Below are 27,384 nucleotides of genomic sequence, written 5' to 3' on the forward strand. Positions count from 1 at the left end.
AAGTAAAATATCAATAAAATAATTTTGAAAATCGATCAACGGGCTGCTGAGTTATAGCTATTTGAATTTTAAGTTTCCTTCAAATTTGATCTCGGTATTCGGCGTGTTAAGTGATATACATCACGAAATCAAAAATGAATCAAGTCCAAGTACATGCACTACCGCGACTTAGCTTAAGTCGTCATTGAACCCTGCCCCTGACGGCATTCATTCAGCATTCCCAAAGAAGCAAGTTTACTGTCACAACTATTGGTTCTGCTTAGCCTCTCAATATCAATCGTCTGTTTAGCTTCATGCTGGACTGGTAGACTGCTTGCATGTTTCCTGTTCACAAAAAAGGAAATAAGCAAGACGCAGATAATTATCGGAGAATTGCGTCCCTGAGTACACTTTCGAAACTGTTCGAACCTGTAATCATGAAGCCCATGTAATCTCATTGCAAGCCATACTTAAGTGACGATCAACACAGGTTTAAACCGTATGTTATATATACTGACTAATTTGCTGCATACGACAAGCTAAATCACTCTATCGCGAACACGAAACTTCGGCCTATTTGGAACTCTTCTTCCATCGGCGAATGCTCATCAGACGATTTTCCAACCTCATCAGAAATACCACAAAGAAGCCACCTAGGACCCTTGATTTATTTTACTGTACTTCAATGATGTGAACTATGCTCTACAGTATTCATGATTTATTGACGCGGACGATCTTAAGATCCTTTATCCTTCTATGATTCTCAAATAGATGCATTATTATCAACCGAATGCTGGCAAATCCTGCAAAATGTTAAATAATTCCCTTGAATAGTTTTCAGTAACCACCGGGCCAAGTAAGTACAGTGCGTATGTTATTCGCCGCGAGCAGAAGAAAGAATATCTGTTTGATATTCGGTGGATCAAGCGCTTGTATTGCGCTTTGCTCCGATCGAGAACAGTGCGATCTTCCACAGTTTGCAGTAGCTATTGGGCAAGTAAGTATAGAGTGCTGCGCGTCCGATCGGTCGTCTAAAACGTGATTCTTCTCAATCATCATATCCCACCAGGCGTGCATGGTTTAACTTTTTTCTCGCGACAGCGAATTAGTGCTATTTCCAATCCCATAGATCGCATTGACTTTAAATATCTGAGTTCTCGAAACGTGTACATTGAGAATGGGTAGCTAGTCCCAAGCCCCATTTATTGTGTTCTCTATATAATTTTGCAAGTTCTAGTCAATTACGGAGTAGCAACTACCGGTTGTGCGGTTATAACACCGACGAAGTTATAATGCTCATGCTCATGTTCAAAATGTTCAACAATTCCCTTTTCACGACCATAATAGTGGAAAAAGCCTTCAAGACCGTTGGATTTTTTTTCCGCATGGCTTTACTGACATTTATTGTCCTTCTACTACACCTCGATACGTACGTTCTATTTTAGAACACTGATCCGGGATGTGGAATCCAAACTATCTTCATGGATCAGACCGAATTCAATATGTGCAATCTGTACGATACTAATTACTACGCAAACTACATTTGAGAGCTCCGCCACTCCAGTCGGGCTCTGCATTGACTTGGGCTTGACTGCATTTCTATCGTGGAGCAAATAAACTTTAACATCCGTCCAAGAACGCTACGAAACTACACAATATTGAGAATGCTTTTTCATCGATCCAACTACAGTACATATGGCGCCATATGTGTACTTAAGAGATTGTTTACTAGAATCTCAGCGTTGTTCGATTACTATTCATTGGCAGACTCTGCGCGTGCACCGACGTTTCCATCATTGTTTTTTTGCTAAACAGTAAGCCCTTGTGAACGTTTCATTAACTTAGTATTTTTTTTAGTTTTAAACCATCATTAGGGGCATTAGGGCTAAGTAAGCACTGGAAATAACTTCGTGCGGCTTCAACCTGCTTATTGGATCGCATTATCGCATTATCGAATTATCGCCATTGGATAATTTTCTTTTAAATTCATTTTGACATAATATTACAAAACAATCCAGGGATCGCGTGATTTCTCGTTACAAGCTGTATTTTTTATCCCGAGTTCCGGGACAAGAAAAGTTGTCAGGAAATGGACTCTCCAATCCAAGGATTTCAGTTGTTGACATATTTGATATGGCCCATAGTGATTTTTTTTAGAATTCGCGAGACGATCTGGAGCTTGGCGCGTAAGGTCTCTGCAGTTACGGCTTCCAAAATGGTTTTTGGCATCTATCACAACTCTTCTCAACTGAACCTTAGATATTAGTCAAGAAATGGGATTTAATCTATCTGCATTTCAATGCACCGATGGCCATGCAATACGTTCTCAAATATAGGTCGTCAGATCTAGAATCATGAAGATACGTTTGCCGGGCGTCAAACCCAGGTCATTCTTCTCTAGTCTACATCAGATGATTATGTGAAAATATTCGGCATCATTATGAATTCGCGGATCGTTCTTAAGTTGGGGTCGTATGGCCTAGGCAACAACGGCCCTCAAATAGTGCAGATTCGGATGTTAAACGTAGAGTTACCCTAATATACAATAAACTCTTCTCAATTATCTTTGAACCTCCTAGCCCACCTAAACTGTCATAGTAGTCATTTTCGTCACTCGTCACTCAGTTCCGAAATGTATTCAACCGTATTCATCACATCTAATGGAAGCTAAAAAACACCGCGAGATAGTTCGGGGATATTTTGGGTCATCCAAAATATCCTTGAATTCGGGACTTGAGATCTACAGCTGTTGAAAAAGCTTTTTCCTTCTCTCAAAGTTTCGATGTGATATCTAATAATTTATTACAATTACATCTCCTAGAAGGTCAACCAACATACATTGGCAGGTAATTTTGATATATTCTGGGTCAATCAAGTTGTTTTTTAGCGCAGGACTTGCGATCAACGGATGTGGCATCAGCAACCTTTACACACCTCAAAGTTTGAGCAAAGCTTGAGATCGAATCGATAACTTGTTTTGATGTTTATTTTGATTACTTAGATTGATATTTTTTGGTCGTTTCCATGGTTAAAATAACAAAATCCACAGAGGTGAGCTAGTCACACAGATAGAAAAAGTGTTGAAATTACACGAAAGTAATGACATAAAGGGAATAAAAGAGCGTAAATTTCAAGATATTTTTTTTATTGTATGCAATTTCTTAGATTATGCCACTTTTGATATGGTTCATGAGTAGACATTGACATATGCTACAATTGATGAAGATAGGCGAACTTGTTGAAAAGATCCAGTACCAGAAAGTGTAATTTTCCAGTCTTTTATTTTTTACCGCATAGTTTTCTATTTTTTCTTGTGGCTGAAAGTCTCCGTAATAAAGATGAAAATAAGTTTTTGAAAGCCTAGTTAAAGGCTGTACGGAATCAAATGGCATCACTTAGAACTACTCGCCAAAAACAAGTCTATTAACAGTTTGTTAGAAAACTGTCAGGAACTGAAATACAATGTGTAAGCTTGATATATAAATAATTATTAGCAACACGTAACTGGAACGAAGCATGATTCTCCGGAACCCAATGTCTAATTGCAAAAACAAAATACAATGGGTTCAATGGCAAAGTCATAGCTTTCGTTTAAAGATAAAATCATGCAAATTGGTTTACAGACGGCTGAGATATTCATGTGACATTATTTTGTTAGTTTTCTGAAAATGCACTTCATGTTCGTATTTCTCACATATCTCTGGAACCAAATGTCCGATTGCAAAAAAAATTGAACTCGTACAATGACAAAGTCATAGCTTTCGTTTAGTGTTAAAATCGTGCAAATCGGTCCACGGACGGCTGAGATCTTGATGTGAGATTTTTGTAACGCACACACATACGCACACACGCACACACACACACACACACACACACATACATACATGTGCTCAGTTCGTCGAGCTGAGTTGATTGGTATATACGACTTGGGTCTCCGAGCCTCGGATAAAAAGTCGGTTTTTCAAGCGATCTTTATACCCTTCTTAGGGTGTAAGAAGGGTAAAAATATAAAAAGACTGCCGATTTGATTTGCCGCCTTAAATGGCAATATTACAGCTTCTGTTTAAGCCCAAAAGAGTTCAAATCGGGTCATAGACGGCTGAGATATTGGTGTGACAATTCTTCATTAGTAGTCTGAAAATATGTCTCATACTCGTATTTCACAGATATCTCTGAAACCGAATTTCCAATTGCAGAAAAAAATTAATGAGTCCAATAACAAAAACATAGCTTTCGTTTAAAGATAAAATCGCACAAATCGGTCCAAGGACGACTGAGATCTTGTTGGGACATATTTTACCAATGTGTGAAGTTGATCCGTCTAATGCTTTATGTTCGTATTTCAGAGATATCTCCGGAACCCAATGTCTAATTCTTAACAAAATACAGTGGGTTCAATGGCAAAGTCATAGCTTTCGTTTAAAGATAAAATCATGCAAATTGGTTTACAGACGGCTGAGATATTTATGTGACATTATTTTGTTAGTTTTCTGAAAATGCACTTCATCTTCGTATTTCTCACATATCTCTGGAACCAAATGTCCGATTGCAAAAAATTGAACTCGTACAATGACAAAGTCATAGCTTTCGTTTAGTGTTAAAATCGTGCAAATCGGTCCACGGACGGCTGAGATCTTCATGTGAGATTTTTGTAACGCACACACATACGCACACACGCACACACGCACACACACACACACATACATACATGTGCTCAGTTCGTCGAGCTGAGTTGATTGGTATAAACGACTTGGGTCTCCGAGCCTCGGATAAAAAGTCGGTTTTTCAAGCGATCTTTATACCCTTCTTAGGGTGTAAGAAGGGTAAAAAAACAATAATATTCACCGTTGATGTTCTAATTCTGAAAATCAAGCTATACATCGGTCATGCAATCGTGGATAAAGTCTACCTCGTTTTGCATAGGAGTTGCAGAACATATCTACCATCTCAAATGTTGAACCTCCATTATTTTTACATTACATATAGTATCTTTACCATCGAGGCCCAACTTCATTTGACCACAACCATCAACTATGAACCACCGTCTTTTTTCATCGTGGTTCCACAGTCTATTGACGACCACCTTTTCTATCGGGGTCTTTTATTCATCTGACCACCGCCTTTTCCATCGGGGTCGATGCTAGCTCATATACATACTACAATAGCCTGTCGTTATCAAACTTTATAGTGATAAACAGTTACATAGGCTTTTCCTTCAGTCCAGTGCAACTTGTTGAAAAGTTTGATAATGTTTTTTTTATTTTACCTCTTGTGTACACACATACACACGGGCAGATGGACATTTGCACACTTCATCAACCTAAGTGAGTTGGTTATAACGGTTATAACACTTTGGATCTCCGAGCTTTCTATTAAAAGTTTATTCTTGGAGTAAAATGATTGCCTTTCGGTACAACTTGGTTGTATAAAAATAATTTCAAACACTCACACTATGTCTAATGATCTTTTAGATCAGGATAAATACTTTAATGTTTCATATTCATTCGCTTCATTTATCACCCGCACATACTAAATCTACATCGGCATTTTATCACATTGGATCCATCCATCACAAGTGGCACAGCAGAAACACCCGCGCCCTTATTTACTGCCGCCGCCGCCGCGACGGGCGACGCTCACTTCAAGTCATTCTCCTGTGACATCTTGCTTTGCAGCAAACCGCGACAGATAAGCAGCCCGATCAGTGCCAACGGAATGAGCAACACCAAGATAAGGGTCACCGTGAGTCCGGCGGTCCGGGCGCTGTACTCCTGTGCACCTGTTGGGGATGAGGGTTTGAGAAAGTTTATTCGGTTGGTGTTTGCGAAACGCTAACATTTGCACAGTTAGGAAGTGGGGGGACGACGACCATTGGGCATTGTCGACGCTGTGTGTTGCAGAAAAAAAAGCGACAGGGTGGAACATAAATTGGTACCGTGGAGTTACATTGAAACTGATATCTTTATTGATTTCACCACTTTTGATTGTTGCTTATCACTAAATACACACACTTGGTGGACTTATCGCTAGAGAAAAAAAAACATTGTCGTCTGACTGTTATCTATTTTGTGCTTCTACGTTGCGCGCCTAATGGAGAGTCTCAAAAGTATGGCTAGAGTTCGATGTAAAAATAAACTATGACAAAATTGTGATGTCGTGTAGAATACCTGAATTCTATCGGATGGTTGAGGTTAGATGGGATTTAGGAATTAAACTTCCGTGGATCGGCTGTCCATTCGGACAGGAACTCCGACATTTTGGTTAAGTGGTTGACCGGTTTGGTCGGCTGCCGGTGTAACCCCACTACCGAAGAACGTTCCCGACGTGGAAGGTTGCTGTTGGAAGCTTCCATTAGGGAAGGGTCCTGGTCTTCTCTGATTGACAGGCGAATTGTCTTCGGTGGCGAAACTGCTGTTGCGATCGATACCGCTAAACGTTGGGCTGTACGCTCCGTAGGGTTGCGTTGGAGAATCATTCGGCGGCGGTGGATAGGCTTCGTCGTTGAACATCAATTGTCCGTTTGGTGCATCGTCTTCCGCATCGTTCATCATTCGACGGCGACCTAGTTGTTTTTGATCAGCCATGTTCTTATATTGGAAATCATTAACAACTTTATCTCTATATTCACCTCCTTCCGAGGATGTTATGTCTTCTTCATCCAGGTCCATCTTCTTGGGTTCGAACTGAATTTCCGGTTTGCCAGCTAGAGGTTCGTGCGTCTTGTAAGTGGCGTCGTATCGACGCACCTTCTTGATCGTGTTATCGTCGTACTCACTTCCATCGCTGGCCAAGTTGCGAAGTGTGGTCCGAGAAGCCGAACGAGATGGGATTGGCATGCGCCAATCCGGATCCTCCTTCAACTTGCGCTTGCGGAAGCAGTAAACTCCGCAAACGATACACATAATCAGAGGCAACATCACAGCGAGAACAATGCCGATGGTAATCCAAGCGGTTCGGCGGGTGTAGAACACAGCGCCTAGATGTGCGAAGAAATCTAACGTTAGTAGACGCGCGGGGCCTTGACAGGATTTTAAGCGACGGGCAACGATACTTACGTAGACATTCAGTGTATCCGTACTCTGGAACGTCCCACTGTCCATCCTCTCGGCAAACGCGACGAGTATCTCCAATGAGAACGAATCCTTCGTTGCATTCGAAGGATACTCGGGCACCAGGAGTGAACATAAAGTTGGATTTTCGTCCGAAACGAGGTGTTTCCAGGATGCCACAAGATATTATTCGTCTGAAGGCATAGAACGATGTTATAACAGAATCCTTCGTACAATATTGTCTTTTTACTTACTCGTTATTCGTGGACTGTATATTGATCGCGCTAGCATGGTAATTTTTGGTAAAGTGCGCCATCTCTCGATTAAGAGTCATTCCAAAATCGTACCGACATTGATAACTCTCCCCGCATAACTCACTCGCTCGCTCTATATCGTGTGTTCTGTTTGGAGGTAAGAACACTGACGGTTCTCTACGGAACTCTGGCACGAACGATGAGTTTGCATAATAACTGGACGTTCTACCGAATTCCCTCGTAAACAGTGCCTTCCCCACGTTCTCTACTTCTCGATCCGATAACATCCCTGCAAAACAGAATTGACAAAATTAACTTTTGAATGTCCACCAATAGGGGCAGCCTTTTCTTACAATGCAATCCGAAGTTGTTGTGAATATCTCTGAAATCGTTTAGATTGGCTGATGATATGACCACATTATCCGGCCGTACCAAGTCATCCGCCATATCCCAACTCCAGTTCCCAAATAGGCCTCTCGTTTTGTTCTGAAATTCCGAATCGTCGTTAGTCATTTCATATTACGGTTTGTCGCTCTCCTCAACTTACTATGAAACTCCAAGGCGTATAAACTCTTGCCGTCATGAATCCATTGTTCTCGACGACTTCCACACCAACTCCGGACGAGAACATGATCACCACCTCAGACTGATTCAGAATGTATGTCGGCGTGTAGACCGTAACTCCGTGGAAGTGCTGGAACTTCAAGCTTTGACGATCGAAGTAAATTCGGCGCTCATCAGCAAACACGTCCAATCGGTAGCGCCACTGGGCATCACGTGGGCGTAGCCGAACCTCGATAACCGTTGAAGTATTACCACGGGCAGCGACCGAAGTTAGCTGCGTTGCCATTACCTGTCCGTGGATGTTGCGAGCCACCTGCTCGAAGCGTCCCTGAACGTCGATCCGCTCACGCCCATTGTTGCCTCGCAGCAGTACGAATTCACCCATTCCGTTGAACGTGTACTGCAGTCCATCGAATGTGACGATGTGTGGATCGCCGAAGATGGCGGCCACTCCCGGGGACTGATACGCGATGCAATCCTGAGAAGGTCGCCGCTCGAAACGGAACGTTTCGCAACCCACGGCCTGCTCATCTTGCCACATGCAACAGGAATAGTACGGACGGACGTCGTGGAACCAGGTGGACAGAGTTGGAACCTTGTTGGCTTCGTTCCAAGGCATCTGACCGATGTTGTGATTGCGACGAGGCCTGGATCCCCACATCTGATCGTACGAAAGCATCAGATATCCGTTTCGGTCGTAACAACACTGCTGTTCCGATCCTTGCGCAGACGGTTGACCGGATCTTACGCAATGGATCGCTCCTCGGTGATGTAAACAGGTAGGATTTGTGTCACGATCGCAATCCGGATCGGGTAGGAACCGCCCCTTATCGTAGGTGGCATGTTCCATAGTGCAAGGACAAAGTGGAAGCTCGTGGGCGAAGTTCCGAAGGAAACGATCTGTCAGAAGCCAGTTATCGCAAAGGGCTCGTGGCCAGTTGCGACCATGGATTCGTTCCCATTGAGGACCGAAATACCAACCCAGAGGGATTGGTTTGGACCAAAGAATTCTGCGGAAATAGGATAATGGATTAGACAAGACTACACCAGTAAGCATTGTATGGAGAATAATTACGGAGAAACACTCAGGCCGTTGAACTGTTGAGGATTGGTCAGATTGATCTGGATGAAGCCGAATTGCATGTCCACAGTGCGTGGGTTATCGCGCAGTCGGAAATTCGCTGGGGAGATTGTATAAACTCCTGTATTGGTCATCTGAGGTTCAATCATATCGATGTATTCTAACTCCGGGCTGGAAAAAAATCGAATGTTTATACGTTTTTCAAAAACTTGGATTATCGTCGTTAACGAACCGAATTGTTGCTTCCCGGTAGCCCCACAGCGATATCTGAACGTTTGCATTCAAGTTGGTCGTCAAATTGTACCGATTCCAGGTGATGCGAATCTCCGAAGGATTCCTCCGGTGCACGTCGTCAGACTCGAAGAAGATTCGATCCGTTGCCGTGGCAGGTGTTTCCACAAAGTATCGTCCTCGCCACTTGAATCGCTCCGTTCCGATGGAGATTTCGAAGCGGATGTAGCCTTGCGCTTTGAGGAAGGGCTGTACACAAATGGCGCGGTTCGTATCAACTACTGTTCCGATGACCTCTTCCGTATCGAACCGACAGGCGATACGGGTGCTGTTTGACAAGAAGCATGGTCCGGTGATGTTGACAACCGTTCCACCCAGCATGTTACCAGACTCCGGTGCAAACACTAGAGGCAGATGGGCCGCGTCGATATCCTTATTGCAAGTCCCCAGCATGATCCGCTCGTCAATACGGAAGATATGTCGTCCAGGGAAGCCGTTTGCCCAACCACGACCCGTCAAATCTCGAAGGACCGAAGCCTGACTGTAGGGTTTGTATTCGTATGCTTGTGTTCCGTTTCCTGCGTTGAATCCGATCTATTGGAATTAAAGGAACGTTAGAACCACATGAACGGTCAAACGTGGATTAAAGAACTCACGTAAGCTGGAACACCTCCTTCTCCACCAGTTGTATCACCACCTGCTTCCGTATGCGATGACCAATTGATAATACCGTAGTTAAAGATGGCGTAGGTGTAAACTTCATCCGTGGCCAGGATCATCTGGAAAGTATTTGTCTACCCAAGAAAACACAACCGTTAATTAAAAAAATCTGTTCCTACACTCCAAAATAGAGCCTTACCTTAAACAGCGAGTTATCGATACCACCGGCAAAGCTCATATTCTTCCACGTCGTAATGACCATATGCTTCGGAACGAACGTATCCGACCCGACCACGCCCTCCCGAATATCCCACATCACGCGCTCGCGCATCTCCACTCCCGGCCGATCGGTTCTCGTTTCCAGATCGCGCTCCATCCGGAAGTACACACCGGGCTGCCGCTGGTCCACATCCGTATCGTAGATCCGCCCGATACGGCACCTGCTGAAGAAGATTCCGATGAAGGACGGATCGTTCCGCCGGGGCCAGTCCTTGATCGGGAAGGACAGCGGGTAGGTGTAGTGCTCCGGTGGATCCGAAAACTCCAGAAATCCGTTCATCGAGACGCGGGTGTAGTTGAACCGGAAACCGTAGAACGGCAACTGGAAGTTGAAGTTTTTGTGCACCTGGGGCATGGAGGCGTGGATGTCTCGCTGGTAGTCGCCGATGTTCTCCGGACCTCCCCGGTCGTAGAACGGGTAGAGGAAGTTACGCCTGATCTGGGCCAGTCGGGCCGGGGTGATGGAGTAGGCGGATTCATCGTTTTGGAAATTGGGTGGAATGTTTGGTTGCTCGCGATTCATAGTATCTAGCGGGAAGGAACAATGAGTCATGTTTATAAGTATGCGATAGTTTCTGTTGACATTCGTGGATAAAGCGTTTTTTCCACGAACCGTTATCACTGAGTATTGATAACAAACGGGTAGTGATGGTGAAAATGATATGAGTAATGTTATTGTGCGTCACCTGAGATTATTGGATTGGGAGGCTTATTCTGCGAAATGGCATTCCTGACGTTTATCACTCAGTTGCTTTAAAATAATTCAAACCATTTTTTGTGCATAATTAAATTCTGTATAGTCTGAAATCCGTATAAACAATCCTGGTTTTAAAATATGATAGGCTTTGCATAAATTCCTAATCATTCTGTATGCATTATGTTCAATGCCAGCTGAATTGAATCCTGGCCTTGCTTGAAATGTTGGAACAATCAGTCGGCATGCAATGCGTATCCACGTCAGTTAGTCTTAAGACGGCATTACTTAGCTAGATATTGCTGTTTTGAAAGGTGGCTTACCGAAAAATGAACAATTAAACCCTTAAAATATTATTGAGAAAGCAGGATTGAACAAAATTCACACCAGGAACTGCGTGCTCGTAGTGGCTACACGCCAAAACAAAGATCGGTACAAAGATCTAAGGGCAGAAAAGAAAAAACACCACAGGGCGGGGCATGAGAAACGGGGGTATGGTCCAATGCACCGAATGAAAACAATGACGTTTGAGCGGTGCGCTGTTTACTAAAAATGAACACTTGAATGAACTCAATGAATGAAAAAGTATTCATTCTTAGTAAACAGCGCACCGCTCAAACGTCAATGATGAACTCGGTGCATTGGACCATGATGATAAACTGCTCTCGGTGGCAGAGGGAACGACGCGTGGATGTTTACAAAACGATCAACAACATGCGTATACGTTGTATTTGTAAGAAGGCAAAATACAATTGCCGAAACGTCGGACAGTAGTAAAACCCTGTTTTGACTCTGGAATCAAGACTGCATGCCAAGAAAATCCCGAGATATTTAAATTACAGTCGATCCATCGATGAATGAATCATCATATCATTGGTGTAGATCGCAAATCAGTCGAAGAAGCTTTCGTGCCTTTAAAACAGTAAACTAAATGAATGAATCTTATCGTAAACTTTGACTGGCTAACCGTAACCTCCTATACGTAAATGTAATATGGACGAAAGAAAATGGAAGAGGACGTCGGCTCCGGGTGGACTTCTTCATTCAACTCGGTCCAGGGCTGCACGTCGCTAGCCACGCAGTCTGCGGAAAATCCACAAATCGTCTTCCACCAGATCGATTTGTCTTGCTCGCTGCTCACCTCGCCTTCTTGTACCTGTCGGATCGTTGTCGAGAACCAATTTCACCGAGTTATTGTCCGCCATTCGGCCCACGTGTCCGGCTCACCGCAGTCTTCCGATTTTTGCGGTGTGAACGATGGATATAGCTAAAAAAAACTCGTGGTTCATTCACCACCTCCATGTTCTGTGTGATAGGTCGAAGTCGTTGTGGTGCATGGCGTAGTTGACCTGGTAGACCAATTGATCTAAACTCCGGAACAGTTTGGAGCACTTAGAACCCATGATTTAGGCATGATTGAATTGCAAGTTAGACCCATAGGCTCAACGGACATGTGTTGGATTGATGGGCTGACGTTGATGTGTTACAGAACGTAGTTGACGTGGTAAATCAATTGATCTGAATTTTCTGGATTTTCTTTGTAATACGTTATCCTCAGGAATAGTTTTTGAACACATTTATGAAAAAATGCTGTTTGAGAAATAGCTGAAATATAGTCATTTTGAGCGCTGTTTTGTTTTGTTTTCCAACATAGTAGACACTCCCAAAGGTACCTAGGGATGTTCAGAAAGTTTATTTGGCATTTCCTTATCGAATGGTAGAGAACTATGCTAAATTGAGTAATTGTCAGCGTCCTGACTCACGACTTTCTAGGGGAAAAACCGAGCGCTCCTATAAACGCAAAGCACCAGTATCATGAAACTACATTTGATGGGTAAAATATCAATAAAATAATTTTGAAAATCGGTCAACGGGCTGCTGAGTTATAGCTATTTGAATTTTAAGTTTCCTTCAAATTTGATCCCGGTATTCGGCGTGTTAAGTGATATACATCATGAAATCAAAATTGTATCAAGTTCAAGTACATGCATTGCCGCGACTTAGCTTAAGTCGCCATTGAACCCTGCCTCTGACGGCATTCATACAGCATTCCCAAAGAAGCAAATTTACTGTCCTAACTATTGATTTTGCTTAGCCTCTCAATATCAATCGTCTGTTTAGCTTCATGCTGGACTGGAAGACTGCTTGCATGTTTCCTGTTCACAAAAAAGGAAATAAGCAAGACGTAGATAATTATCGGAGAATTGCGTCGCTGAGTACAGTTTCGAAACTGTTCGACCCTGTAATCATGAAGCCCCTGCAATCTCACTGCAAACCATACTTAAGCGACAATCAACACAGGTTCAAACCGTATGTTATATACACTGACTTATCTGCTGTATACGATAAGCTAAATCACTCTATCGCAATCGCGAAACTTTAAAGGTTTGGCCTTCTTCCATCGGAGAATGCTCATCAGACGATTTTCCAACCTCATCAGCAGTACCACAAAGAAGCCACCTAGGACCCTTGATTTATTTGACTGTACTTTAATGATACGAATTATGCTATAGAGTATTCACGACTTTCTTACGCGGACGATCTTAAGATCCTCTATCCTTCTATGATTTTCAAAATGATGCATTATTATCAACCGAATGCTGGTAAATCCGGCAAAATGTTCAACAATTCCGTTGAATAGTTTTCAGGAAAGTAAGTACAGTGCGTGTTTTAGTCGTCGCGAGCAGAAGAAAGAATATCTGTTTGATATTCGGTGGATCATGCGCTTGTATTGCGCTTTGCTCCGGTCGAGACAAGTGCGATCTTCCATAGTTTGCAGTAGCTATCGGGCAAGTAAGTACAGAGTGCTGCGCGTCCGTTCGGTCGTCCAAAACGCGATTCTCCTCAGTTTTCATATGCCACCGGGCGTGCATGGTTTAACCTTTTTCTCGTCGCGAGACAGCGAATTAGCACAGACAAACAGACATAACACATTGAACATTTACTCCTCAAATTCATCGTCGTTCAAACACTAACTACATCTGTTCTGCCGCTAACCGCAAGATGTGCTCGACTTGCTGTTAGCGGCAGTGTTGGTTTCAGTTATTTGGGAAAATCACGAACCTGATGCCGGTAGTGAGCAAACGTCAAACTCGAGCAAAAACGATGCGCGCGGCACGAGTGATCGATTGACCAACTAATGATTATTTGAATTGACCAGTAAATCAGTGAACGGCGGTGTTATGTCTGTTTGTCTGTGGAATTAGTGTTATTTCCCATCCCATAGATCGCATCACTAACCGAAGTGAATCCAGATAAATTATCCTTGTAACTAAAACGATATCGTATCCCAAGATGGTCGTGGAGATGCAGAGGTATACTCGGTTTCTAGTAGCAACGAGAGTCGGACTAATAATCCTTCCCTTCCTATATGACCGTAAGGACGTGGCCAACGCCGTTATTTTTAAATATTTGAGCCCTCGAAACGTGTACATTGATAATAGTAGCTAGTCTCAAGCCCCATTTATTGTCAATCACGGAGTAGCGACTACGAATTATGCGATCATAATGCTCATGCTCAAAATGTTCATCAATTCCTTTTTACGACCATAGCGGACAAAGCCTCCAGAACCGTAGTACTTTACTGACATTTTCTGTCCTTCTACTGCATCTCGATACGTACGTTCTATTTTAGAATACTGATCCGCGATGTGGAATCTAATCTATCTCAATGGAGCAGACCGAATTGAATCTGTGCAGAGCCGATTTTTTACGATACTAACTACTGCGCAAATTACTTTTGACAGCTCCTTCGTCAACTTAGAGACTCCAGACGGGCTCTTCTAATTGCGGACATTTTGCAGGGCTGCATTGTTCTATCCTGGATCAAATAAACTTTAACATTCGTCCGAGAGCGCTACGAAACTACTCAATGTACCGAATCAACAACAGCATGGTGCCACTTATGTATTTCGATTACTATTCCTCGACAGACCTTGCGCATGCGCCGATATTTCTATCAATTTTTGCTGAACAGTAAACCCTTATGAAACTTTCATTAACTTAGTGTTAAATTGTTTTTTTTTAGTTTTAAACATTAGGGCTAAGTCACCATTGGGAATAACTTCGAGCTGTGGGATAAAATTGTTATTGAATTGAAATTGAATTTTACCTAATATTACAAAACAATACTGATGCGATTCCGAATCCCGGGACAAGAAAAATGGTCGAGAAATGGACTTTCCAATTATGCTCAGTGTGATATTTTAGAACTCGCGAAACGCTCTGGAGTTGAGCACGTAAGATCTACGCAGTAACGGCATTCAAAATGGTTTCGGCATATATCAAAACTTTTCCCAACTGTTCCTTAGATACCAGTTAAGATATGTTATATCAATCTATCTGCATTTCAATGCACCGATGGCCATGCAGTACGCTTTCAAGTATAGGTCGTCAGATCTAGAATCATGAAGATATATAGGCCAGGTTTCAAACTCAGGTTATCCTGCTCTAGTCTACATCAGATAATTACTACAACGGCCTTCAAAAAGTGCAAATTGCTGCTGTTCGAAAATTGAAAATATGCGTTACATTATTAGAGACAGTGCTGCTTCAAACTTAGATATTTACTCAAATGTAGAGTTACCGTAATATACAATAACCCCAATTATCTTTGAACCACCTAGGCCACCCAAACTGCCCTTGAGTTCGAAGCTTGCGATCTTCAGCTGTGAAATTTTTTCGTTTTCGTCACTCGTCATTTAGTTCCGAAATGTATTCAACCGTATTCATCACATCCAATGGAAGCTAAAAAACACCGTGAGATAGTTCGGGGATAGCTGTTGAAAAAGCCTTTTCCTTCTCTCAAAGCTTCGATGTGATATCTAATAATTTATTACAATTACATCTCCTAGAACATACATTGGCAGGTAGTTTTGATATATTCTGGTCACACAAATTGTTTTTGACCCAGGACTTTTACACAACTTCAAGTTTCGGTACATGTTCAACTACACCCACATCTTCTGGGAAGTCAATACCCGAGCAAAGCTTGAGATCAAATCGATAATTTGTTTTGATGTTGTTGAATTACTGATTTTGATTACTTAGGGTGGAATCCTTTTGGTCGTTTTCATCAAATTGAAAATTATTTTTGCTGCCAATGAGAGCAACTGGAAGACTAATTTTGATGTCGGTTTTTGATAACTGAATAAGTTTATCATTAGGGGAATGTGATCGGTTGTCGGCACCCCAAGGTAACTTTTGACAGAAAACAGATATGGACGTTTTAACATATGTCATGCATGCGCTAAATAAGCACGTTATTTTTGTGTCGACTATCCATCCAAACAGATGCCTATGTTTCGTTAAAGAATTTTTTTTTTGTCAAGTGAAAACCTACTTCGAAGTTTTTTTTTACTTAGTGTTATAAAACGAAATAAAAAGGATTGAAAAGGCAAATTTGTTGCTTCTATACAAAGTGAATTTACTTTTTTTTTTTTTTTTTATTCGTATATTTATTTGGTAGGCACTCTGTGTTCTTAACCGCTACTGTGCCGTGATCTACTGTGGTACTCTGCTGTACAGAGTCCACACAGAATCTATTTTTAGATGTCCATAATTTGTTATTGTTGTCGTTGCCAGTCCATATCATCGTGAGTCCATTGTGTTCATTTGTCCATGTGGTGAATCCAGTGATCGTTGCTTTGCTCGGTTGCCATTAATCGAAGAACGTTGGAGGAATGCCTCCGAGAAGAACAGTTTTGCCAGTCGTCATCAGACAGCCGTTTCGGTGAGGCGCGTTCCCCAAAACGCCACCGTACGGACGACTGCGCTTCTGGCAACTGACAAGGGTTTGGTGAAGGGGCTGGGAATCGAACCCATGACCATTCGCTTATGAGGCGAACGTGTAGCCAACTACGCTACGGGACCCCCCCTCAAAGTGAATTTACTCTATTTGATCATTTCATATTGAATGCTACAGTAGTTTGTGTAGTTAATCTTTTATTTTAACTTTTCAAAATAGTTGCTGATTTCGGTTGTCGGCACCCCATTTTCCAAGGGAGATATGTATCAAGTGAGCGAAAATAACAGTTTTTGAAATCTTAGTTAAAGGGTGAACGGAATCAAATGGCATCACTTAGAACTACATGTCTATTAACAGTTTGTCAAGATTTTGCACATATCCTAAACCAACATTCTTCTGCTTTTAAAGTTTCCCAACAAACAAATTAACTCATTTTATTGTCGCAGTCGATTATTTGACTTAATTAAAGTCTACTTTGACAAAGAATTATATAGAATTATATATATCAGGGGGAGAAGGCGGAGCACTGAATCCCTACCCCAACATGTGCGACATCTGGATTTGGTTCTGAACTGTAAACAACAGTGTTAATTCTCTACCACCTTTTTGTTATGGCGAGTCAATTTTTATGCACACTTTTGTTTTCGACATTTTATCAAAATTAAACACACAATTATGCAGCAATATAACGATGTGGTATGCTTGAGATACCTCCTTGATTCTAGGGACTCAAAAAAGAATTTATTTGCAGTAACTAACCGAATATAAAAATGTTCGCATAGGTTCGCATTAACGATTGCGCCCTAACACCGGTTCTAAGCTTCGATGCAGAGTACACGAGCTTTGTTCGCCAGTGACAGGCGTATGAGGCCCTTGATGTAGGGGAACGGTTCGGCACTTCATCCCATAGCTCCTATTTCCATCTCATCAAAAACAAAGCAATGAGAATGAATTTGGCTTGTTTCTTATTTTTGTGATTTTTTTCACCAGTGAGCACGCGTGTTAGCAAAAAGAAGCGACGAGATTGGTGCTGTATTTCTTTGTTTTGTGATGAGATGAATATATGTTCATTGAGATGGAAAACGGAACAGTTCCCTTATATAGAAGAATTATATTTTTTTGAAAATCAAAACAGTGCTGCAGTGTGAACCGGCCTGAACAATGAGATTGATGCTCTCCCAAAATTTGGCGAATATCAGTCCAAAACTATATTTCAGCCCTTCTTATATTTTTTGATTTTAGTTTTCTACTAAGCGAACCAGAAATGAGTCAAAGAATTAAAAATGTTTGCCAATAAAAAATGTTATCCCATGAGATCAATACAGCATTTTATGTTCCATAATGTAATATATTGGATGCCTTCAAAGCTCTTACTTCTCTAATTTTTTAGAGTTTTTATTTCAGTCACATTTGAGTCACTGAAACTTGCACACTGAGATTTTTGTGCAATTTCTATGATTCTGGTTCATCATGGAGTGTCAACCATTGATATGTGTAGTCAGTCAAAAGTAGACTCAAAACTAAGCTAGCAAATTTGTCTGACGATACGAAATGTAATTTCGTATTGTCATTCAAGTTTACCAAATAACTTTTTTCAAAAGTTATCAGCAATTCAGAATGTTTGCTGAACCTGTTACACTAATTACGTAAGTATTTTTTCCGGAATCAACCCTCTTTCCCCCCATGTAAGATGTTTCCCATATAGGGGAACTGTTCCGTTTTCCATCTCAATGAACATATATTCATCTCATCGCAAAACAAAGAAATACAGCACCAATCTCGTCGCTTCTTTTTGCTAACACGCGTGCTCACTGGTGAAAAAAATCACAAAAATAAGAAACAAACCAAATTCATTTTCATTGCTTTGTTTTTGATGAGATGGAAATAGGAGCTATGGGATGAAGTGCCGAACCGTTCCCCTACATATTTTTTTATTTATATGGAGCGTAAGAAAATGGCAGACACCCCCTCCCCCATAAGTGCTTACGTAATTAGTGTACGACCCCTATAGTGCATATATCCATAATTGAGTTATCCGTTATCCTTAGAAGGTAAATATTTTTAGAAGATACTGTGAAAAAAAAGATTTGGGTGCCGGTGGGACTTAAATCCACTACTCCAGAACGCACTTAAACAAATTAGTGTAGAGTAGAGTGGGGCAAGAGTGCGCGTGGGGTAAGAGTACGTTTACAATTTTTTGAAGTAATAAAAAGATAAACCAGCAGTACTGCATCAGTTTGACAGGTATTCTGGCCAACTATTATCATGTGTAATTGTTAACGATTTGAATAAACAACAAGGGATATATGGAGTTAGATAACTTTTTGGTCATTTTGCTAAAAATAATTGGATTTCCGCAATTAGTATTTCATTACCATATATACGTTCAATCAGGTGAACATTATACCATTTCGATAACCTATTGTATAGAGTACTTTATGGTACAGAACACCAATCCGGTTGGTTTGCCAAGAAGACAACACCATTACTTGAATAATTTTTGGGACTGTGGGGTAAAAGTACGCAGGGACCGGTGGGGCAAGAGTACGCATATGAATCTTCAAGTTCTGATGTCAAACCCGTATCTCCGGCCAAAATAAGACTTCTTCCAAAGCGTAAAGACCAACAACTAAGAAAAAAGGGACAGAATTCGAAATTATAACAAGTTTTTAGGATAAGTAATTCGGTGTTACAAGGGACTTAGCGAACAAAGCACTGAAGCGAAATAATGAAATTGTACTAGGACTTGTTGTACACCTAAACATAGTACGAAAACACAATTTCATCTAAATGATAATTTCATTTAATCAAAAGAAACATTCATAAATTACGCAACGTTTAGCTGGGAGGGGTTGCGAGATGTATCACGATCCATATAATTTTTAGAAGATTCATACAAAAAGTGTAAGATAGGAGGAGGGCTGATAAAAAAGCCAAATTTTACGTTATGTTATTGGTGGACTTTCTTTAAGGAAAATTCCTTTGTATACGCCACGTGAAACCTGATATATATTTTTACCTCTGTAGTTTTTTGTATATATAAAAAACAATGGTTTTTCGTATGAAAGTGCACATTTTTAGGACCCCCTCCCCCTTTAAGAGTTACGTAATCTTTAAACATTCCCTAATATATGCTCATTAAACATCAATTAAATGCTATTAACTCTTATTTGTGTTAATATATACTTAAAGCACATGATTGGATAAATGCGTACTCTTACCCCACCCGATGCGCACTTTTACCCCACCGGTGGGGTAAGAGTGCGTTTTTCATTTGTCTTGCAATTAGGGTTCTACTAAACCGAATCTGAATAATTTCAATTTCTTGTTCCACTGGGTAACATAAAGGAAGAGTTTATGAATCATCGACACTGATTTGATATGCAGAAGCTTGCTTTATAAGGGCCACATGATCGATTGAAAACTAAGTGCATACTCTTGCCCCACTCTACTCTAATATATATCATGAGCAGCCGCACATACATTTCATTAGCGCAAAATGATTTTTATAAGTCGAACAAACTAATCACAAGTGCGTAGTTAGCTAATCACTATGTATTAGTGTACACATATATATTACGTGCAGATTATTCTGAGTGTAGTCGAACCTCCCGATCTTGCTCGGGTTGTTTACTTGTTACTCAACTGTCAATCATTTAGTTGATTGCAGCATAGCCTTCTAGATTGATTTCAGCTCGAACTTGATGATTCTTTTTCACAACACTTGCAAACGTAATATTGTTTCATTTGTTCAACTTTCCCAACGAAATGTTCCATCTTTCCATAAATATAAACTCGGCTGTCCATAAATATAAACACGAATCGATTGCAAAACTCAAAACAAATTTTTTTGCATTTCTCGTATTCAGCTTTTCGCGCACGGTAATGGTGGCTCCGTGGGTTTAAAAGTGTATCCGTTCCTGTACTTCTTTGACATCTGGCTTGGGTTTGACATTCCGGTAATCGAAATGTCAAATCCAAGTCAGATGTCAAAGAAGTACGGGGACGGATACACTTTTAAATCAATAGAGCCGCCACAGACAAACAGACGTAACGCTTCCCATTGCCTTGCTGTGCTGTTCTAACTGCTGACAGAGGACAAACTATGAAGATACAAACAAGGCGTTTTGGCCGAGCGGAGTGGATGTCAACGAGGTGAACATGGCACAACGAGAGGGGAGTTAGACTGACACATTTATACATTTCAAAAGTACTATACCAGGGCCACGTAGTCAAGGTCAAGTTACCCAGCACATCTCTAATATTCTTATTTTCTGGTTTTCCTTGGGCACGAAGGGATACACATAAATTGGATCTGGCAAATCCGTATTCAGGACAGTTCCAGATTATCTGGTGGTGGTGGTTGGTGTTTTGATAGCCTACACCGCAGCAGCATTGATTACTGTCTGCGAGCCTGCTATTCGATAGGAATGCGCGTTCAATGAGTAATGGCTGGACATTGGACGATACACAACTTTAATGAAGTCTCGACTAAGATTCAACCCCTTGAACCAGGGGTTCCCAAATCTCCTTCATCCCATTTTTTTTTGGCAATCGAACAAGACCGACGACGAACAATTCAAGACAAAATTTTCAAAACGACTTATCTGCTTTCGTAAACAAAGATTCAAACGACGATTTGACGAATCTGATAGCTCTCCCACGCAAACCAACACCATCAGCAGGTAGCGGAAGCCTTCATCTACCTATTGATGGTGTTAATTTGCGTGGAGAGCTATCAGATTCGTCAAATCGTCGTTTGAATCTTTGTTTACAAAAGTAGATAAGTCGTTTTGAAAATTTTGTCTTGAATTGTAAAATATTTATTAAAGGCGATTTGACGCTCGTATATATCACCTTCCATAATGCCCACCTTGACAAGTGAATCCACTTTCTCATTACCCGGAATTGAGCAATGTGAAGGGACCCATGCAAAGGTGATGGTGTACAAGCGATTCGATAGAGCACTCAATGTGGTTTGTATTTCGTTCGGGAAATACGGTGAGTGCTGCACCGGCCTCATTGAACGAATATCCGTGAAAATGAAGTATTTATCAGAGGGAAGAGAGACTATTCGCTCTAATGCGTAGTGTATAGCCGCTAGCTTCGCGACATATACTGAACAAGGATTCTGAAGCTTTCAAGCGGCGCTATTAAATATATTAAAAACACCAAAACCAGTGGATTCATTTGATTTTGACCCGTCGATGAAATACCTTTTGTCACAACTGACCTTACTGTACTTGCTAGCCAAAATTGATGGTATGCACTTCGATCGGTACGGATCTGGTATCCCACGGATCTCTTGTCTCATGGTCAGATCCTCCAGGCTAATAATATTTTTTTTAAGTTTTGATTTTTGAGTTTTTTCTTAGTTTCAAACGTTAGTTAGAAAGAGGGAAGGCATAATAGTAGGTGGTTTTGCCATTTGAAGACCGTGTTTACCTCTGCGTCTCCACAGAAACCACAGGAAGGATTATAATTTAGTCGCCCGATGGCTACTTACTTGCCCGTAGCAAACGTAATACAAGCGCATGATCCGTCGAGTACCAAATAAATATTTTTTTTCTTCTATTCGTGACGAATAACTCACGTATTGTCTTTCATATTGTCAGACAAATTTGTGTTTTTTTCATTTTTTATTTGTCAGTCATATCCCGACCCGATAAAAGTTCCAGAAAAAATATTTTCAAGTCGAAAAAGGTTTCATATGCTCCTGATATGCTTTGTGCTTCGGAATGTATTCCAAATTTTAATGAAATTATGATTGTAATGATAGATCGATTTTTCTAATGTTTTTTTGTAATTATTTGAGGAATTTTTGAAATTAACACGTTTGGAACATTGTGTTCAGGGATTGAATTCGAAAGAGAATGAAAAAATCTCACACCTATTATCTTTGTATACATATACGATATGTAGCATATCGTAAGAGACTTTTTTCGCAAGCTGTCATGATAAATAACTGATTCAGAGCCCTATACCCCATGGTAAATTTCTTTTAAGAAGCTCCAAACGCGGGGAGCACAGATTCTGATGATGGATTTCAATTTGTTCTACACAGCTGTGCGGTACTCAACACAAAATTAGCGAAAACAAAGAGAAAATCATCACTTCTCTGTGGGGGCTGCCTATCTGATTTTTTTTTTGCCTTTCTTTTATCGTTATTCGTTATCTATTGAGAGCGCAAACCATGATTGTGTTCAAAATCGAAGAATTCCAATGATAATATGCAAAATGCCAACCATTTTACGAAAATCCGTTTGTCTTGGGATATTGAGGCTTTTCTCAACCGGTAGAATCTATTCAAAGCTATTGACGTCATCGTCCTGGATAGCTTAATCATTTGAATTAAGGTACGCTTATCGATCCATATTTGGATAACGGTTCTAAGTAAATCCGGGATGTCGTACAGATATTTAATCAAACCCATACACAGAGATGTCAACGTTTATTTTTTAATTATTCATAAATGATCAAGATCATTTCACCCTGGCGAATCAGTTTTGGTTAAGGTCTAGTATAGTTTTGAAATCTATCCAGGATTTTCAAAACATAAGTCTCAGTATCGAAAACCCACTGCGAACAGTTTTGATTATTTGTATAGAAAATTGTTTTAGAGCTTGTTTAGTGGAATATCTAACCTTTCCAAAAGACGTAAATCATATGTTGTACTATTTCATTTGATTCCACTGCTTTGTAGCTTTCCATATAGGGTAAAATGCCCAATGGTGGATCCCCTAGTAGCGGAATTTCGCTCTTCCTGTCATAAGGCTTAGAAATTTTCAACATATTAACTCTGCTTGATATCTAACACCAAGCTTTGCATCCCCTCTTCACGATACATACATAAAACACTCAAATACACGACGTTATTCGTTGAAATTAACATTTTAAATCTGAATTCGCCCTATAGTAGACCCCCTGGATGTCCATGATAGGAAATTTCTTCCCTATAGTCGACACTTCAATTGATTTTCATGTCCCGTTTCGGGACGTTCTTCTTCCCTATTATGGACTCCCCAAATTTTTCCTACAACGGACACTCTCGTGTTTATTTTTTATAGAATTGTAAAAGATCATCTAATTTTACTTTCCATAGCATTTCCGATGCATGTAATCAAATCATAGAACTGTACACGGAAGAAAAAAAGTACCCAGCGTTGAGTTTTTTAAACTTATTTTTGAGTTATTTTGTCTCTTCTCTTTCATCCACTCTTTCTTCTGTTGTCAAAAACAAAAGAGCCAAATAATCCAACGACGCCAGTTCAATACGGGAAGCCAATTTTGAGTTTTCATTACCTGAGGTCGAAATTGAGTTTTATTTCACTCTGTTTTCCGTTGGGTACTTTTTTAACATGGGAGTAAATTACTCAATTTTGGCTTCCCATACGGATGTTCGAGGTTGGGTAAATTGAACTCACTATTTGGTAGTTTATTTCTTCCGTGTAAGGTAGGTTCTCCCGATAGAATTTCATAGTAAAATGTTGACATTGTGCAGTAATAATGCAAAAATGGCTGGAGGATCCACTATTGGTTGAGGATCAACTATTTGTCACTTTACCCTACGCATTGTAATTTCAAAATTTTCAACAGTGTCTTGTAGGTGTAACGAGTCAAGTTCTTTCGGTAATATTCAAGAAAAAAATAATCTATTTTCCGATTTTTTATTGCTAAAACAAACGAAAGTTTTTTACTTGAAGCTTATTGAAACATCATTTGAGTATTCTGCCTCTCTTTTAGAAAATGAGAGACTACCAGACCATTCTTTAACGTTTATTCTTTAAGTTATACAGCTTTAGTAACATAGGCAGTTATAAAATCATAGATGCTGAATTTTTAATTTTCGCTGGATAAGAAAAAATTTAGGGTTACTGCGCCTGGACTGCGTCTCATAGCTCTTATGTTCATTCCACGATTTTTTTTTCAAAACTTTATTAACGTGATTATTTTATTTCTGTGATTTTGTCAGCAGTGAGAACGCATGTTAGCAAATTGAAGCAACGAGATCGCAGTTGAGATGAATATATATGTTCAGTGAGGTGGAAAGCGGAATAGCGGAACGGCATTTTTTAAATAAAAAAACAGCGTACTTTGAAAGTAACCCGAACATATAGTTTGAATCTGAGGCACTGATCATTTCTATAGTAAACTTAAAATAAAGAACAATAAGAAGAAGCGAATTTGACGAAGATATTAAGTGAGGAAACTACTTGTGTTGCGATATTGTATATTTATAAAGGTGAAAGTGTTTCCCTTCTCAAAATGCTCCTAGTGGGTACATGCGGTGAAACACACCTTATAATATGACCAACTCAACGATCAATCAATAAAACCTTCAGCAAATACAGACAAGTGAACCTGCGATATGGATTTCATCACCAAGAGCAATTCAATTTCCTTATAGTTCACATTTTATCGATTCATGCATTCATGCCTTATCAATGAATATCACAACATACCTAAATAGGTACCACATATTCCCAGTTAATCATTCTTCAAACATTGCCAAACACTTTGCAAGCCCACTGGGGACGACGCTCGCCCAATGTGGAACACATCAAAGTCTCATTCACTTGACTAAGGCTCGAAATAACAGGTGAACGGCTGCAAATAAACCGAGGCTGGTCGTCGCGCAATACGCGCGTAATCTAATCGATTTGACTCACGTAAACTAACATACTACGAACCTCCACCAACCAACCGACAGCCGTTAAATGATGATTCCCCGGCATTCAGCCCAACTTGGTTTCTCCACAGCCACCACCTTGCACATCGCCATCAGATAAGATAAGGCGCGAACCGTTACTCACGCCCGATATCAAACCCCTTCGAACAACTTCACAAATGTGTTTCATGAAAATTTGTGAACACGACCAAATATGAAACTATGTTAAGTAAACTCCGAGCCATGCTGTTACTTTGCTTACCATCCCAATTGTAGTTCGAGTCATACGTATCCAAATTGGACGAATAGTAATCGTAGCTTAGATAACGGCCTTTCTTGGATTCGTCCTTGCCGGAGGCATTCGGGTCCACTTCGACCGCATCTTCGTTCACTTGCGTATCCGGGTTGTCACTTTCGTCCTCTATCGTATCACTTGGTTCCGTTTCTTCGTCCTGCCCACTGGTTTGGTCTTCGACCACGACTTCACTCGCGTTTTCGACATCCGTTTCGCTGGTGACGTCATCGTCACCCTCGGCACTCACCGGAATTGTCCTGCCGAGCAGGGCTACCGTGCAGAACAGTAGCACCACCAACTTCCAACGCATTGTTCGCACTTTCGGTCGATTCCTTATAGCTATAATTAGTAATTTCCACCAAGAAATTCCAACTAGTCTTATTCTGCAACACTATGTGAACTAATTCCCCTTATCCTATTATCTTATCACTTCCACATCTTGATATCTGCAAGCGGGGTGCAGAGTTCCGTTCGAATTCGTACCACTCGGGGCGTTGTCTGCGCGTAGACTGAGCGATTCGTAGTGGTCCGCGCTAGGTCTACTGCCCGAAGGTTGCTGAATTGAACCGGTTGAGATTAGATAAGCGATCGGGACATTGTTTCAAGTGCAATATTCAGGTGAATTCTGGGGTGCGTAGATGGCCATAGGAAGTTCATCCGTGAGCCACAATATACCGCTTGGTGGACTTCGTTGTCCAATTCGAAAGTGAGCCAAATGAATTGAATCGGTTCGGTATATCTGATACTAAGATTTTTCGAGCGCAGGTTCATTCCATATCAGGTGGCATGTAATTCGTTGGAGAATATCAATGTACCATAAACATTGTGATTCATGCGATAATCAATGGTTCTTTCTGAGAAAGCGCCCAACCCAACTCAAGAGTCATACACATGTCCATAATTGTGAAATTCTTTAAATAGTTTGTAGCTATGCGATTAAGAATTATGTAGATCTTATTCGATATTTTTCAATTGTTCTGCTAGTTGTTCAAGGAATAATTTGGTTACCATAAAAAAATTAATAAAATTATTCAAAAACTTATTTACTGTTCTAAAAAGGCTTGTAGCGCCGTAATGTGCTGTTCGCAATTGAAATGTTATAATAAACATGAATAAACGTTTTATTTAAAAATATGCCCAGTCAACATTTTTATACTTATTGCTATTGATATAGGTCATCATATACACATAAGATATTATGTATATAATGCACCGAATCGCTATATACCTACTAAAGTGGAAAGCTAAATAAGGACTTTCTCGAATTTTCATGATCATTTATACGACTTAGGGAATATTTGAAAAAAATGGTAACAACCCTGTCGCGAACATTTGATCTCTGGAACTAAAGGCTGGTGCTGTACCCTTGCGCTACTCAGCAACTCTTGAAAAGCAGCAAAATTTTGACATTCATAATCTAGATGGAGATTTATTATTGACAAGAGCTTCAGTGTACGATGTGAACTTCATTGATACGATTCGGATGCCTTGTTGTTGTACGTACAAATGTGGCTTGAATCGTATATGATAACAACTTATGGTTATCCTGATAATGTTCGTACATAACAACGATTGCGCATCATTCCAAACGATTCAACGCACGTATAAACGATTCTGAAATGTCAACATCAGTAATGTCTTTCACCGTGTTTATTTTCAAGCTGTGCTTACAGCTCAATCACATTTTAGTTGTTCGCAGATATTGAGCGATAATGGTTGGTAGCACAAAATTACACCGGCAGTAATCAGAATTTTTGCAGATCGGATGGAGTGAAGTAAGTATTTTTGAAATTAATTTAATCTGTAAGGTTCAGTGGTTCAGTGCTCAACGCGCAGAGGGTGGCAGCTATATACGTACAACGCACATCGGTATATGATGTGCAT

General features: G+C 40.6%; 1 protein-coding gene across 2 annotated transcripts; it reads right to left on the minus strand.

Annotated features, from left to right (window-relative positions):
• Positions 1–5,911: 5,911 nt before the first annotated feature.
• On the minus strand, positions 5,912–25,999 carry LOC134205896 (protein mesh). 2 transcript variants are annotated; one of them, XM_062681587.1, is made up of 11 exons: positions 25,468–25,999; positions 10,018–10,625; positions 9,815–9,952; positions 9,160–9,752; positions 8,922–9,098; positions 7,830–8,856; positions 7,636–7,768; positions 7,283–7,571; positions 7,035–7,222; positions 6,608–6,955; positions 5,912–6,541 (listed from the first exon to the last, which is right to left on the minus strand). In XM_062681587.1, exons 1-11 carry the CDS (start codon positions 25,808–25,810, stop codon positions 6,189–6,191), a joined length of 4,197 nt encoding a protein of 1,398 aa, XP_062537571.1. In that variant the 5' UTR covers positions 25,811–25,999; the 3' UTR covers positions 5,912–6,188. The 2 variants fall into 2 exon arrangements, with proteins under 2 accessions (XP_062537571.1, XP_062537570.1); XM_062681586.1 differs by having other exon boundaries at positions 5,912–6,955.
• Between the last annotated feature and the right edge of the window lie 1,385 nt (positions 26,000–27,384).

Source organism: Armigeres subalbatus, chromosome 1 (genome assembly GCF_024139115.2).
Source record: "Armigeres subalbatus isolate Guangzhou_Male chromosome 1, GZ_Asu_2, whole genome shotgun sequence".
In the NCBI taxonomy this organism is placed as follows: Eukaryota; Metazoa; Arthropoda; class Insecta; order Diptera; family Culicidae; genus Armigeres; species Armigeres subalbatus.

Coding starts and splice junctions, on each gene's coding strand:
- LOC134205896 (XM_062681586.1), bottom strand. CDS start 25,810: ATGCGTTGGAAGTTGGTGGTGCTACTGTTCTGCACGGTAGCCCTGCTC. Junction 7,572..7,635: donor CAACAACTTCGGATTGCATT/GTAAGAAAAGGC, acceptor TCTGTTTTGCAG/GGATGTTATCGGATCGAGAA. Junction 6,956..7,034: donor CGGATACACTGAATGTCTAC/GTAAGTATCGTT, acceptor TCGCACATCTAG/GCGCTGTGTTCTACACCCGC.